We start from the raw sequence: 14686 nt of genomic DNA on the forward strand, positions 1-14686 counted from the left end.
AACAGGCAAAAAATGAATCGTCAGGACAAGAGTAAGAAGGCAAATGGGAAAAAAAAAAGCCTAAAAATGTTTCTCTATCAGCTTAAATAAATGCTAATCTTGCCTGGTCATTGAATAATGCAAACGATTATATTTAATAATATCTTGGCAATTACTCTGTTTCAGCTGCATTGTCACGTATCTGTTTTTGCACTCTAAAAACCTCAGAGGCGAGAAATTAGAAGCAATTTATTTCTGTGGTCAAATATATAACATCTTGTTCCTTTGTGTTCAAGTATTTATAAATGCGGATAAGATGTTGTTGAGCCTGTGGACTCACAAAAATTTTTTCAGTACTGCCTGCCTCCTAGAAAAAACATTTTTGTGTATACTGTTTAAATGTTGTTTCAGTAGAAATGTTAACATCATCTGACTTGACAATTATTCCAATGACAAGCAAAATAAGTGATCCAAAAGAATCTCTAAAACTGTATTTAAGTATGTGAGACTTCTAGGTTTCTTAATAAATAATCTGTGGGTACCAGGCAGGTACTTCCTACTACTTTCCAAGGTTATGCAACCTCAGTTAGAGGAAAACAAGGACTTTTACTTATAAGGCCATTATGATAATACATAGCTAATTGTTCATACTGTGCTGGTGACTACAGGTTGATGCTGCACAAAACAGGAATGTTTGTAGTTCCTTGAGACTGAAATCCAAAACCCCAAACGTAACAAATCTGACAATTTCAAACTGATGTAATTTAGAGTAGATGAATAAATCAAAAGCAGCTGGGGGCCACCACCTGAATTTGCCAATATATGAGCCATTGTCTGCTAGCAGTTAATTTTTAAATATTTGTTGGCTGCCCCAGAACTTATGAATTGTACTTTTATTTCCGTTAATTTCTTTATGACTAGAACCTTCTGTTAAGGAAGCCAGCTGTGCATGGGTATTTTTAAAATAAATAGCATGTTACAAATTTTTACCAACATACTTCCCCAATAAGAAAATATGACGGAGCAACTAATTATATTGTAATTAGATATAAGAAATTGTAATCAGCAATAAAACATTGATCATTTTGCCTCTAAAGGATCTGAAAACCTTTGTTTTCTACTATTTTTAGAATTGATTCATTACATTAATTAGCTGCCTGAAGATTAACATTTATTTGTCCTTACCTCACACTTACCTTCTATCATTAAAGACACGTTAAAGTCACTTACAATGGGTCTCTTGCTAAGCCTTAAACCAGCATTATTTGCTTGTCTTAGAGACATTTCTGCCTGGATATACATTCTAGTTTCCTGCTGATATACAGCCTTTCTATATTAGCTCATAAAAAATAACCAAAACCCTTCCTTAGAGCTAGTCATTAGGAGGGAGCGGTCTGCTACGGGGGAGTGGGCTAGAAGCCCACTCAGGGCTCTGCCATGGGAGCTGCTGAGTACCCTTTGTTCCAGGGATTTCCGTGGGAGTTGAGGGTGACCAGCTGCTTTAGAGCATCCAATCCAGAGACTTTATCACAGTTCTAATGCACACTGCAAGGGCATTGGTGGGGATCCAAGGCTTCACGTGCATTTGCCTGTGACAACGTAGGATGTACTCTGACAGGAAGGCTGCAGCAAAATGCTTATGTCATGTGCAGTAGGTGAGATGCTCGTATTTTGCAAAGTGCATTTAATGAGGAAAGACAAACTAGAGTTCTAAACAAACTTGATTTTGTTGGCTGTCTGATTTGAACAGCCCTGACTTAATGTGTATGAGTAAGCTCCATTAACATTACAAGAATCACCTGAATGCATAAAATATAGAATCTGACTTTGCAACCATATTATTTGCTTAAAAGTTAAATATAATTAAATGCTGCCACCTTGCAATAGAAAGGTAATAAACGATGAGTGTTGCCCCACAAGGAAAGAGCATTTCAGAGGATGCTAGCTGGAGCCTGCTGCTCATGCTACCCCCTCATAAAAGTTGTATTAAAAAACACGAGTAAGTTTTCTGAAATGATTTGGCTTGCTTACAGTTGGTTAAATCACCACCTCAGACCCATTTTGGTACATCCAGTTGCGTCTGAGTTTCTAAATAACAGAAGGAAATGACAGATGACCAACACCAAGTACTTCAGATCTGCTCTTTTCTTACCTCTTGGACTGTTGAGAGATGCCTCGGATGCCTTTCCGCCATCTCCACAGTGACTCTGGTCAAATGGAAGGCACTGATCACCTGTTCCTGCCACCACATCTGCGTTTTTGGCCAGATCCTTTGTTTCAATGAGAGATTTTGCTTTGTAGACTTTTCTGGTGTTGGTATCTGACAAGTAAAGGGATTCTGACACTGGATCAACGGCCAAGTAATATTTATGCGCAGGGCTTGTACTAAAAGAGAAAAGAGCATCAAAGTTAAATTGTTTTTCTTTTAAATCTCTGTACATGGTAGCGTAACGCTTCTAAAGACATCTGTGCAATGATTTGGAGATGACAGAGGCATAAGTGAGGCTAGCTGTGATGTAGCTCATGAAAGCACCGCCAAAAGGAAGGAACCAGTACTGACTGCAGAGCCTGACCTGCCAGCTACGTACCAGGTGGTGAGCTTATGCAGAGAAAGTATTGGTGGAATTAGTCTGTGCATTAGTACCAAGTCACCCAGTATAAAGCTAACTAGAGTGACTTCAGCTTAGTTATAATTATTACTATCAAAAGCAAGGTCATTTTTCCATACCTGCTAACTCCTGGTACTCTTGGCACTGAAAACTTACAGCAAAGTGAATCACAGACTGTTCTGCATGGGCACAAATACCCACTCTTGGTTATTTTTATCTGTTTCTAAACCTTAGGAAATATGAAGGTGTGAAATATGGTGCCTTAATTCATGCCGACTGTATTGTCAGGAGCAAGGCAGAAGGCCAAGTACTGTCAGTGCAACTAGGCATGAATTAATGCACCGTAATTCATGCACCGAAGGGCCTTATTGAGATTATAAAATGTTATTTAAAAATATTTACATATGCTAATTAAATGGTGAGGATCATAAATTCTAATCAGAGAACTGGGCTGCATCTTATTAACCAGTATGACTTTTTGTTTCTTTTTGACTGGAAAGTGCCAGGAGCCTAAGCACGTGGCACACCGTGCCAGTGTCCGGAGCCTGGCGAGACTGCAGTCCTGACTATAAAATAAAATAAAAATCCAGATAGGTGCAGGTCCTTTAAGTCACAGAGTTGGGTACTGAAATGGTGGGAGACGGGCACAGCAGTGGCCGATGCCTGGCAGAAAGTTTTAGTGCTCAGACAGTATTTTCACCACCGCCGTGTTTCTCTGGGGGGAGGAGGAGGTTTCTGACAGGTGGCTGGGCAGGGCATGGACCTGCCTGCATCCCGTGACTCTGCACGGGACTTTCCTGTCTGCTCTGCAGACTGCAAAGATTTTTTTTCTGGTTAAATTGACATTTTATTAACGTTGCTACAATTAACTAACATGTAAGATTGCTGCAACAAAATTAGGAAACGAGTTACTCCTCTCAGCTTTGTCGGTTCTGTTTGTGGTGGGTTTGACAACGCTCGGCGTACAGCTCCTTCTGCAGGGCCAGGTTTTCATGGCCACAACAAACCAGGAAAGGAAGAATCTCGATAAAATAGAACTGAAGAACTGGCAGAAGCTCCAGGACAGGTGTGTAATATATGAGATGATAGTGACTTATTTTACTGATTTGATTTCAGATTGGTGGAGCCTCTTTTTTGCTTGGCTGCAGCAGATACTAAGCTTTACTAACCATCTCTGAGACAGTTCTACCTTACTGAGCAATGCTGCAAAACAGTGTAAAAACTACTTACCAATGTCTTTCATTTTAGCAATCTACTGAGTACTCTGTATGTTACTAAACTGTTACTCTATATGTTACTAAAGCTGAACTCCTACTTTCACTTATAAGTGATAAAGCTAATGCTGTACCATGCTAAATGTGATAGAGGAGCTTGGGCCTATTTCTCTCCGTTCTTATTCTCCATTCAGAAAGGGACAGAAACTGCTCAGCATCTCTGAGGACTGGGCCACAAGCTAGACTAGCTTAAAGCTGACCTTAGTCATAAACATCTATAAAAGAAAGAAGTGGGAAGCATAAGGAAAGAGATACTCCCACAGTTGGGGAACAGAAGTGAAACCCAGACCAAGGAGACAGAGTGAACCAGCGGACAGTGGTATGATGAAACATGAGTTAGAGGATGAGCTAAAAGCAACTAATGCCGAATTATGTATCACCAGCATTATAAAATTTTGTTTGCTGAAAACATTAAGAATCATTTGTGCTCTTTGGAGTGAGCTCAGAAGAGACTGGCCAGGCAAAACATGACTTTTTATTAAAGTACTTCTGTGGAAAAAGTTGCAAGGAGAATTCTAGATGTTAAATAAACATATTGTTCATCAAGCAGAAACTGCAGAGAACCAGGGGTCATTATACACTCTCCGTGTAGACACGTTTTCTGTCATCCTTGTCATTATATTTAATAGAGCAGCTGCTAGAAAACTCTTGATGTTTATGCTTAAAGCCTTGCACACTAGAACGTTTAAATTTAAAGAGTATTAGTAAAAAATGGAACAAAACCAAATACTTGCTACCTTTGCAGAAGTTTGCAATCAAATCTAAATCTGAGTTCATTTAAATTAGCCTATTAAAAACTGATACCAAGTAGACTAGGATTTACAATGAATCTTTCCAGAACAAGTTATTACTATCCTACAGCAAAAAATTTTCCCCGTAAGCTCAAAGCCTGGTTTCCATTTTTACCAGTTACTAAACAGCTTTGTTATTTCTTATTCAAATCTTGAAGGCAAGAAAAATAAATGGGATGAGTTGTTTTTAAACAGTCAAAAATAAGATCAGCGGCCTTCTCTGTGTACTGGTCTCCAAATTCTATCCTTTTTATACAGTATTGTCTTTGTCCTGGTAAAAAGAACCCCTTTCTCCTGATCTTTTGAGACTAGAAGCTGAGGAACTGGATTTTGAAGCCTTTTCCTGCTCAGACTGTCATGAGCCTCTGACACCTTTTCGTTGTTGCTTCCACATGCTTCTTTGAGCATCCCAGAAATTTTCACCTCAAGAGAATGGCAGACAGCGGGACTGCTGAGTACTGCCCCATAACCTCAAAGACTACATTAACTTCAAGTGACTTCCTCCAATTTTCCACAGATTTTACTTGGGCAGAATGCTGACGGAGGCAATTACTATCTAATTAATAGGGCTGGGGAACTTGAGTATTGTCACAACTTGATTTAAGTAAGGTTTAAGTTCATCTCAAGAAACTAGTACTAGTGAGCAGGTATTAAAAAAATGTCTACTTTCCAAAAGTAACCCCTGAATTTAAAACCTGATTCATGTTCTGAATGCATTACAGAGTAAGTTCAACTGGCTTCTTTTCTTTAGCTTACAAAGATACCGGTCAGTTTAGGGTGAAGGCAAATGGAAACAATCCTTAAGTTAAAAAATAGAACCTTGCACGTACCAGCTAGGAATTATTCTTTAAGTTTTCAGTGTAAAATATATGAGATGTGACATCATCTGTAAGCAGGCTGGCAAATTATCTATAGTATTCAATAGCATTCTTGTGGCTAAAGCGAGTAATTCCGACCAATGCTCTCATCCTGCAGACACACACGTTCAGCCCACACTCTGCTTCCCACTATGCCATGAAGTCATCAGCTCAGGTTGTACTAGTGCTGGTTTATTTGTCTCATTTAAGTACGGAAATGGTAAGAAGTTTGTTTCTAAGGATACAGAGTGCCTTGGTGCTTTGCTAAGTCTTTCTAGCCTGCAACGTCATTTCTGCAGCTGGACTGTTATAACTAACTCCCTCACCGTCTGTCGCAGAAGCCTAACGTACATTGTTCATGCTTTTAAAGAAATCCTTACATTGCAATGCCAAAATGCTAACTGGAAAGGTGAGGAGCCACTTGCTTTTGCTTTAGCTGGAGAGGTGAGGGCTGAGCCGAGACACAGAGCCCTCAGTTGTGGGGCCTGCTGTGCCCCTCTGTGGCAGATTTTGAAGCTTGTAGTGTCCTAGAACCGCTAAAGCACAGTCCTCTTGTGTGACTCTGAAGCCTTCTTTATCATTTCTTTGCTAAAACTCCAGTTTCCTCGGCTGGCTATATCTATGATCATTCACCCATCAGTGAAATGAATCTGACAGCTATGAAATGCATTTGCAGCTTTTGGGTTTAAACCTCTCCATCTTTGCTTGCTGGTTTTTAGAGGGAGACTTCATCCCTTCGAAAGGAACAAATCAAACCTTCTTTACTATAAACAATGGTGAATTTGATTAACATTTATGTTTATTAATTCAGAGTGTTTCTCTGTATCCAGACTTTTAAAAGGACGTTTGTAAGACACTTTTCTTGAACATGGTTCACATATTGCTGTTACCGTGCTTTACTTACCTGTGCCTTGTGTCTCTATTCCTAGTGAGACAGGTAAGTTCAGGTTTAAAAAAAAGAAAAAGACAAGAAGTGTTAGTCCTCATCAAAACTGTATTCTTTGCCTGACTGCTCACAGAGCTGCATCCCGAAAACAAAACATTGTTTATCCTGTTACGCAGAATTATTTCTTTCTCTCAACCTGCTTCCTTTCCACAGCCTGCACATTGTCAAGTCATTTCTGAGCAACCAGCACACATCACCACCAGCAATGCTAGCGAGCTGGAGATTCGTGAGTATCAAGTAAGAGAAATTTAATGTATCAGTGTCCAAAATCTTTCCTGCTTTCTGCTCTGGCCCTGAAAGGGAATGGGAAGCTGGAGTCGTAATTACAGGGCAGTCATTAATGGTGGCACAGGCTCAGACTGCGACATGTCAGTCTGCAGTGCCAGGTTTGCTCTTGGCTGCTTAAACTCGGCCATATCCTCTGTTACAGGTGAGGAACAATTTAACTGTATTAATTTTCAACATGGTAAGTCTATCTCCAACCACAATGCTGTGACCTGACATGGTTCTGCACATAATTGCTATTGAATTATGCGTTTTTCTTCAGAAATACACTGCATGGAATATTTTAAGTTTTCTGAGAAAATGTATGAAGAATCTCACAGGAAGAAAAATCAGCTCTATTAATTCTGCACTTTGTAGAAATGCATTACACACAACCTGTTCTAAAGGCCACTTATGATGCCCTTTTTAACTGATGGCTGTAAAGTAAATCTAAGTTTTCTGATGAGTCTGTTTGACAGTCAATGACACGTATGCTCACAAGGCAACTAAATGCGGCTGCTTCTTCAAGTCACAAGTGAAAAACGGTTCACTGTAGTTTCCCTAGGCATATCACAGCCAGGATAACAAGTGCTAGTCAGAGAAAGCTAATTGTTTGTTTACCTTAATTCTAATATGCCGATCGAGTTTCCAGAGGGAAAGATCCGTCTGACAAAATTGAAGTCACCAATATACACGCTGCCATCAGGCCCAGAAGCAAGAGCAACCGGGGCAAAGAGTTTGCTGTTGAGAGCAAGACCGTTGCAGTTGGAGCAAGAGACACTTCTCTGGTGTCCGTTGCCCATCACGGTTGAGATGACTGGCGGCTGCTGGGAAATGAACATGTTTTCACCATTTCCTTTGTGTACAATTCCTAAGGGAAAACAGACAAAAAAAGCAAACGTATAGCATTTAAACTATTCCGCAGTTTTGGAATATGCAGTCCTCTAGAAAATCAGATTACCAAACCAGCAACAAACAGCAGATCTTTTAAAAACTGTCACAGGGTTCCACTAATCTCTTCCAATTTTGTTCAGTCCCAAGCTTCACCATCACCATTTTGTTGATTAGTCGTTAGTGGCTATTTTAAAAGCCAACATCATGAGGAGAACTCATGGTTGGTTAATGCTCTAACAAATTGACTGTTAATTGCAGTGCTATCTGATTTCTTGGGGATTACTACTTTAATATTAATTTTATTCATAAATTTTTATTAGGTAGCAGAGGAATTTCTTAGGCAGTTTGAATATTTAATTAAAGGAGATTAATAGCAGGACTACTATGCATTTTTCACAAAAGAGCACTGAGTGGCAGTATAAAATCAATATTCAAATTTAAATGCGAGTCCTTCATGGTATATAAAAGCAGTGCCAAGTGCAGCAAAGCCAAGTTAAGAGTCAAAGAGTAATCTTGAGGCACAAATGAATTTCTTACCAGCAAGAACATATTAACTTCTGCCATAAAGTTTAAAATACCTTTTCAGTGTGTCAGTATTTTAGCACTGCTCTGCAGCATATGTTGTTGAAAGTCTTCCCAGTTACTAGGTTGGTGATACCAGAACCAATACAAATGTGTATTTCATCAAGCTGATAGCTGTAGTGTTTATTCTAAATAACAATGCAGTAATATAGTTAAGAAGTACCTTTAAAATGGCATGTTACTGTAAGATTTTTGGCTATTTCCGAATGGAAGATGTGTATTCTTTTAGACCACAGTCCAAAACCTCTTCTTTCCCTTGGAAAGCCCAGTACTTCATCAGAAAAGTGGCACAAGTAGAAGAATAAACACAAGGGAGCATCCTGGGAAATGAGCATATTCTAGATACTGCAGGAAGTACATGTCGAGACACGTCTGAGTTTTCCCAAAGTACCTCAAATGTATTTACGTACTGTCTCTACCAACTTCTGTTTAACTTTTTTTTTTTGTGTGGCTTTCAGGTAAGTCTGAAGCTAAAATTCTCCTTGGAAATTACTGAGAGTTGCCATAGCTATTTTGAAGGGAATTATATTTTTAAAAAATTATTTCTGAGCCATAGCGGACACAACATGTATATTTGTTTGAACGTTGGCTTAAAAAAAAGGCATCTTGGAAATACGCCAGTAAAATTAATGGCAATATCCTCCCTTACGCACCGGATAAAAATACTACTAAATGAAGATGCTGCCCTTTGTCTGAAATTAACAATGGAAAGGTAATCTTTCAGCTGCCTCATACAAATGCCAGTAAATAATCAGGGCTCTGGAGAATATGTTTTGCTGTCAATAAATGTAAGCATGTGCTTAATTTCTGGCTTTCGAGATGCTGCTTTAATTTTAGTCGGTGTTGTGTTGCACTGGGGCTGAAATTACCGTAAAGCATAAAGTCCCTGTAAAATTACTCCTCCTTCCGCCAGATAAATAAAAATGGAATCAATACACTTGCCCATCAGAAGAAAAATCTAATTCAAGGAATACTCTGAAAAATCGGTTAATAGCACATTCATTTGTATCCATGAGATATAGGTGTCTTTAAAAGGACTCTATACAGGAACTAGTATTTATGGTATGTGTTCCCTTCTTGATTGTGAGAAGTGCCCTGAAGATCTTCCCAACTGACCAAAACCTTTGTGTCAGAAAATGAATTAGAAGTGAATGAACCTCTAGACTGGAGAGGGGAAAAAAAGTGGGAAAAGAACAGTTCAGTGCAGCTGAGAACAGGATGTGATGCTTTGTTAACCTGACGCTCCTACTGATGCAAAACCGTATACATTTAAAAAGCTTGAGTTTCCGGTGACAGCCACATTGCAACAATATACGTTATTTCACATCTATGCTGCTGGAATCAGACATCTTTTCTTCCTTCTGTTTTTCTGAAGATACTTACATCTGGCAATAGAACACAGTTTTTACTTGCTGTGGTTTCTGCATGTGGACGCTTGTACCTCCGCAGCTTAGACTGTGCTATGAAGTGCAATTCTGTAAAATTGCATCTGTTTATTTTTACAACTTTTCTGTTGTACTTAGTTGATTTTGTAACATCTCTAGAATGAATAGCCTTTACGGGGAGGGAGGCAAGCACATCCACCCTGTCTCTGTGTAGGAACCTTGCGTGCAGCAGCAGACCTGCTGGAGGACAAGGCTTCGTCGCTGAAATTAGATATAAGCTCTTCAGGACTAGTTAACTAATCAAGCAAAGTGCTTCTAGTTTTAGTTTGAAAATTGTAATTTACAACAGAGAATTTTTAGAAAGACTTTTATGTTATATTCAACGCTATTTCTGTAGTTAATCCAGTGACAGTGTTTCAAAAACAGATGCAAGTTTCATGCTTCTTAAAAGAGCGGCTGCTCATACAGAGAGAGGGAATACTTTAAGTGAAAAATCTCAATATATTCGTACTCAAGAAGGCTACTCATGTTTTTCATTTCACTCACGGTGGCATGGAGATAAGTGTGCAATGTATAATTCTAAGTTTGAATCACATTGTTGTCCTTTTTTAGAATACATTTTATACATCTGAAATGGAAGAGCAGCTCACTAGTTTCTAGATAAGACCAGAAGCACACTCGTTATTTTTACCCTTTTGGTTTAACACAGTTCATTATTTGGTTTTGTTGCTTTGATACGAGCCTACAGGCTGCCCTGTTAGGTGGGCACTAGCTATGGTAGAGAAAATGTTTTTCTGCTCCTAACTGCTTTTCTAGTTCTTATATATGACCCAGGTGAGCATGCTCAATGCCCATTATAATCCCAAGGAACATCTGAGATATCACTGAGCTCTGGCTGGCCTTTGTCATCCTCACTGGAGATGCCCCAGCGTGCAAACTGTAAAGAGAAGAGGCCCACTGATTTCAAGTGCGAGATGCTTATGTCCTCCCCTCCCCAGCCCGTGTCTCCGTAAGTAACAGATAAAGGTGTTTAGCAGTTTCCCCCGACTTCAGCCTTCATCATGCCCAGCACAGTGAGAACGTGCGAGGAAGAGGAGCAGGTAGAAGACGCTGCGTGTTCCCCATCCCTGTGATTGGGTTGGGGCAGCAGGCGCAGCCTGGATGGTTTCAGAGGGGTGGCGTGTGGCTGGCAGGTCAGTGCTCCCTGGAGTTGTCAGCCCCACAGCTGAGACAGGGCCAGGACGCAATTTGTCACCGTATACCCCGTGCTCAGGAGACCCATGGTTTAGCCCCGCTCAGATTATAATTGTATACTTTACAAAATCTCAGGACATGTTAGTGCCTGCGTATGGGGTGAATTATAGTAGTAACCACTGCAGTTAGCAGACAGTAATATAAATTGGAGTTACGGCCAGCAATTTAGTCTTGAAATTAAACTATGCAAGTGGTAAATTGGCATAAGGAGCAGACCATGGGGCTCACAGTTGGGGGCTGAGCTGACTGAGGTCAGATTTCTCTTTGTGTTAAATGTCAATAGCTGGCATTTAAAAGAGACAATCTATACAAACCAATAAGACAGGGTATGAAAGAACCGCTGTTTAAAATGTCAAACTATTTTAAATCAAAACAGAAATCCAGATAATTTACAAACTAAATCTGACCTTTTGTATTTGGAATATTAATACTGTAGCTCTGCATTCAACAACAGAACTTGTGAAAAACCTGACAGCCATACATACATCTGCGCACGGGTCTTCATTAACAGAAGTTTGCAGATGGAAGTAGATTTTAGTGGATACACTCGGCTGGAGCAAATTGAGAGAACTTTACTGAATCCAGTACTCTGCTGATTTAGAAGTGCTGAAATCTGACCCCAAGTTTCTCTTCCCCCAGACAGTGAGATATCTGTTTATTGGCAAAACCATATTTTTCTAGTTACCATAATTTATCTACGGGTATTGTTTTAATAATTTAATCCCACTAATTCCTGATTATAGATGTTAATGGAGGAAAAGAACACCCCCCCCAGGAATAAGACAAAATCAATGAGAAAACAGATTCAAGCCTCCATGCTTGAAGAATCTCTATGCAGGGTTAATGTTACGACGCCAAAAGCATTTACAGCTTTTTTTCCTAGTGCTTTGAAAGGCGCTGGATTGCTTGTCCTGCAGAGTAACTTACTGTGCTCTTCCACAAGTGATTCTGCACGCTGGACTAGCGGCGTGGTTTCGGAAGTGCTACCTCTCGCTCAGCCGGTCTGTTTTCCTGCACGGTTTGTCTCCCTGGTGCTGTGATGCTACCGGCTGATGTTAGTCATAAGATGAATTAGGGGTGTAGGCACTTCACTGAGAACACGCTATAAACTGACCTAAAAGGTGGTACTTCTATACCAACAGTGTGAGAATGAACCTAAATTAGTACGCCCTTTTTCTATCCAAATGACCAAAACCTGTTAGTGATCACAAGAGCTACTGATATTAGTGTTTAATACCTGGGAGCCAGAACATTAAAAATATCCTTTCGGATGGCATTTACAGTTCAGTTCTCAATAAATGAAGGTGCACATTCAAATACAGAGGATTACACATTAGGAAGTGTAATGCTTAAAATTTGAACAATTAATTCCTTTAAAATTTGTATTCTTCTTCTGCATGGCCAGTTAATAAAGGAAGGACTTACCACTTTGTGGATTTAATACATGGTGTTTGTTTATAGACCAGCCTCCCAGATTTGAAGCATCCATTTCAAAGCCTTGAAGGATTACCGTTCTCTTCTCCCACAGAATAAAATCAGGACATGTTTCATATTCATATCCCACCGACACTGCAAACAAATAATTAAAGATCTATCAGTCTACCTTTTCCTCTGTGAACAACCAGGTAATTTTTCATTCTGGGTTTTGATATTCATCTGCCAAGCAATGATGCCACTAATTTTCCTCTGCCTGATTGCTATTGTTGAATGTTTGTTTTTTTTTTTTTTGAAAAAGGGTTTTAAGAGATTAGTATGTTATTGCAGCTACAGTTACTACTGTTTCAAAGCAGAAATTTTTCTGTTGTAGCAGTTATGGATTTCTTAAGGATATAAATCTCCTCCAGTGACTCCTGATTTGGTTGTTTATTGCATTTCTGCTAATTACCTAACTAACAGCTTAAATAGAAAAAAAATCCACGTTAAAACAAACTGGTTTTGTTTGCTAATCGTAAAAACTTAGCTATGCAGAAATGGATTGCCAAGCTGAAAATTTCTAGAATTAAACATTTATCTTAACAGGCTTGTAGATGACATGGCTCCCCTCTATAGCTGGCCAAACATCTGCTGAAAATCTTGAATTTCCCCAAGGATGGTGGTTTCTGGGGGCACTCAAACCGACCAAAAAACTTTTCCCTTAGTAATTCAGTAAAACAAAAAAAAAAACCCTCTTCAAAATTTAATTTTGGTATCTCTAATATTCCGACTTTTTTTTTCTTTAAAGTTATTTCCTCTAGTTAACGTATTTAGATTTCAGTGCAACTCATAAAGGAGGAATGTTACATTGATACCAACTCCCAAAATTTGATCTAGGAAATATTGAGATAGGTCAGCCTTTCCAAAATAAAAATGCCTTTAAAAGTGTATTAATATACAAAATAAAAACAACCCCAACCCGTAGTTTTCTGACATTTTGAGTGTTTTCTTCTCACTTTTTCTGTGTAGCAGCTTTAGGTACATTTTACTTGAACCATAAATAGTTCTAATGCCATCTAAGTTCCATGACTGGATGCAATCAAAATACTTTGACCAGCTATAGCGGGGAGCATTTGTGTTTGTAAGGTGAATGTTTTATGGCAAACTGAAAGCTGTTCCTTACAGCAAGTTCACTTAGAGCTGCTTCATCATTTTAGCAGAAAGAACCTATTTTTGCAGCTAAATTCAGACTTGTAAAAATCATGTCTCCTTAAGTACTGTAAATAGCATATGTTTCAAACATTAGAGGTTTCAGTCTCAGTGTCCTGCAGCCACCCTGTCCAATTTTGCGGTTACAGGAGCTCTTGTGACTAACATCAGCAATGCTTCTGGGCAACTCCCTGGGCTGAGGGCTGAGGGCCCGACTGTGGGCAGGGAGCTTCTTCCAGAACAGCCACGTCCTGCGCTGGGATGAGCCATCAAGGTTCAGTTACCAAACACGCTACTTTCTACGTGTTAATGCAGAGAGAAGATAAAGGGCAGATTTTTCCTATGAAGCAACCTCACACTTGCCACCTACACGTTAGCATCTTTACTCCATTCATGCGCTTAACATGTTCAATCCTGGGTCAGCCGTGTATACTTGAAGGGAGTAAAGAGCGGTAACACGAAGCCACTGAGCCTTGCTCAGTGAACCATCACAGACCCACGGGACGGCTCACCAGCTGCCGTTAGGTGCCACGCCGATATCTGGGTCATGGGAAGGGTGACAATTTACACCGGCTGAGAATCTGTGCCAGTGGATCCGCAGTGGCACATTTACGAGGCCTGTAGCTAACTGTAAAGCGTCTGCTATTCCCTGCTGATGTTTTGGAGCTTCCAAATACCCTCTAGACGTTACCATCCCCTTTCTTTAAAGTTTACTGTTCCCTGCTCTCATAGTTATCGTGCTGGTATGGTATGTATGTACATATGATATGTATGGTAGCTGCCTTTTTGTTCCTTCTCATCAGTGAGAGACACGGGGACATACGCTCACTTCATGTGTGTCCACAAAGGTGTTCCTATGTATACTTACACTTATTTATGAGAGAAGTTTATGCTCCAAAAAGGAATATCTGTGTAAGCTTAAGGCAGGAACCCCTGAAACATCTAACTGGAGGTACTGATGCACCATCAGTGAAAATTTCCTCTCAACAGTTTTGCAGGCAAAGCATAACAATTGTAAAGTCAACCAAGTGACTGCAGTGCCACTTGAAAAATAAGTATTTTGTTATTGGCAGGTTTTGCAAAATGCAATTTTGGATGTGAAACGACAATCTCAGTCACCTTACCCTCACTGCGGGGTGTTATTTTCTGGTCAAATTAATTTCTAGCCTTTTTTTGAGGTGACTGAGATTTCACTGCATGAAGGAGAACTGTAGCGACTATGGTTTCTG

The 14686-nt window shown here is 39.7% G+C and overlaps 1 protein-coding gene across 1 annotated transcript in view; it reads right to left on the reverse strand.

Moving 5' to 3' along the window:
* TENM1 (teneurin transmembrane protein 1) overlaps window positions 1-14686 on the reverse strand; it is a 256274-nt gene that overhangs the window by 58199 nt on the left and 183389 nt on the right. Inside the window, exons 17-20 of the mRNA XM_064463313.1 lie at window positions 12261-12404; window positions 7342-7591; window positions 6415-6435; window positions 2132-2364 (exon numbers count right to left, since the gene is read on the reverse strand). Coding sequence (XP_064319383.1) covers window positions 2132-2364; window positions 6415-6435; window positions 7342-7591; window positions 12261-12404 — 648 coding nt within the window. The remainder of the gene's footprint in view (window positions 1-2131; window positions 2365-6414; window positions 6436-7341; window positions 7592-12260; window positions 12405-14686) is intronic.

This window comes from Phalacrocorax carbo, chromosome 11 (genome assembly GCF_963921805.1).
Source record: "Phalacrocorax carbo chromosome 11, bPhaCar2.1, whole genome shotgun sequence".
NCBI lineage: Eukaryota > Metazoa > Chordata > Aves > Suliformes > Phalacrocoracidae > Phalacrocorax > Phalacrocorax carbo.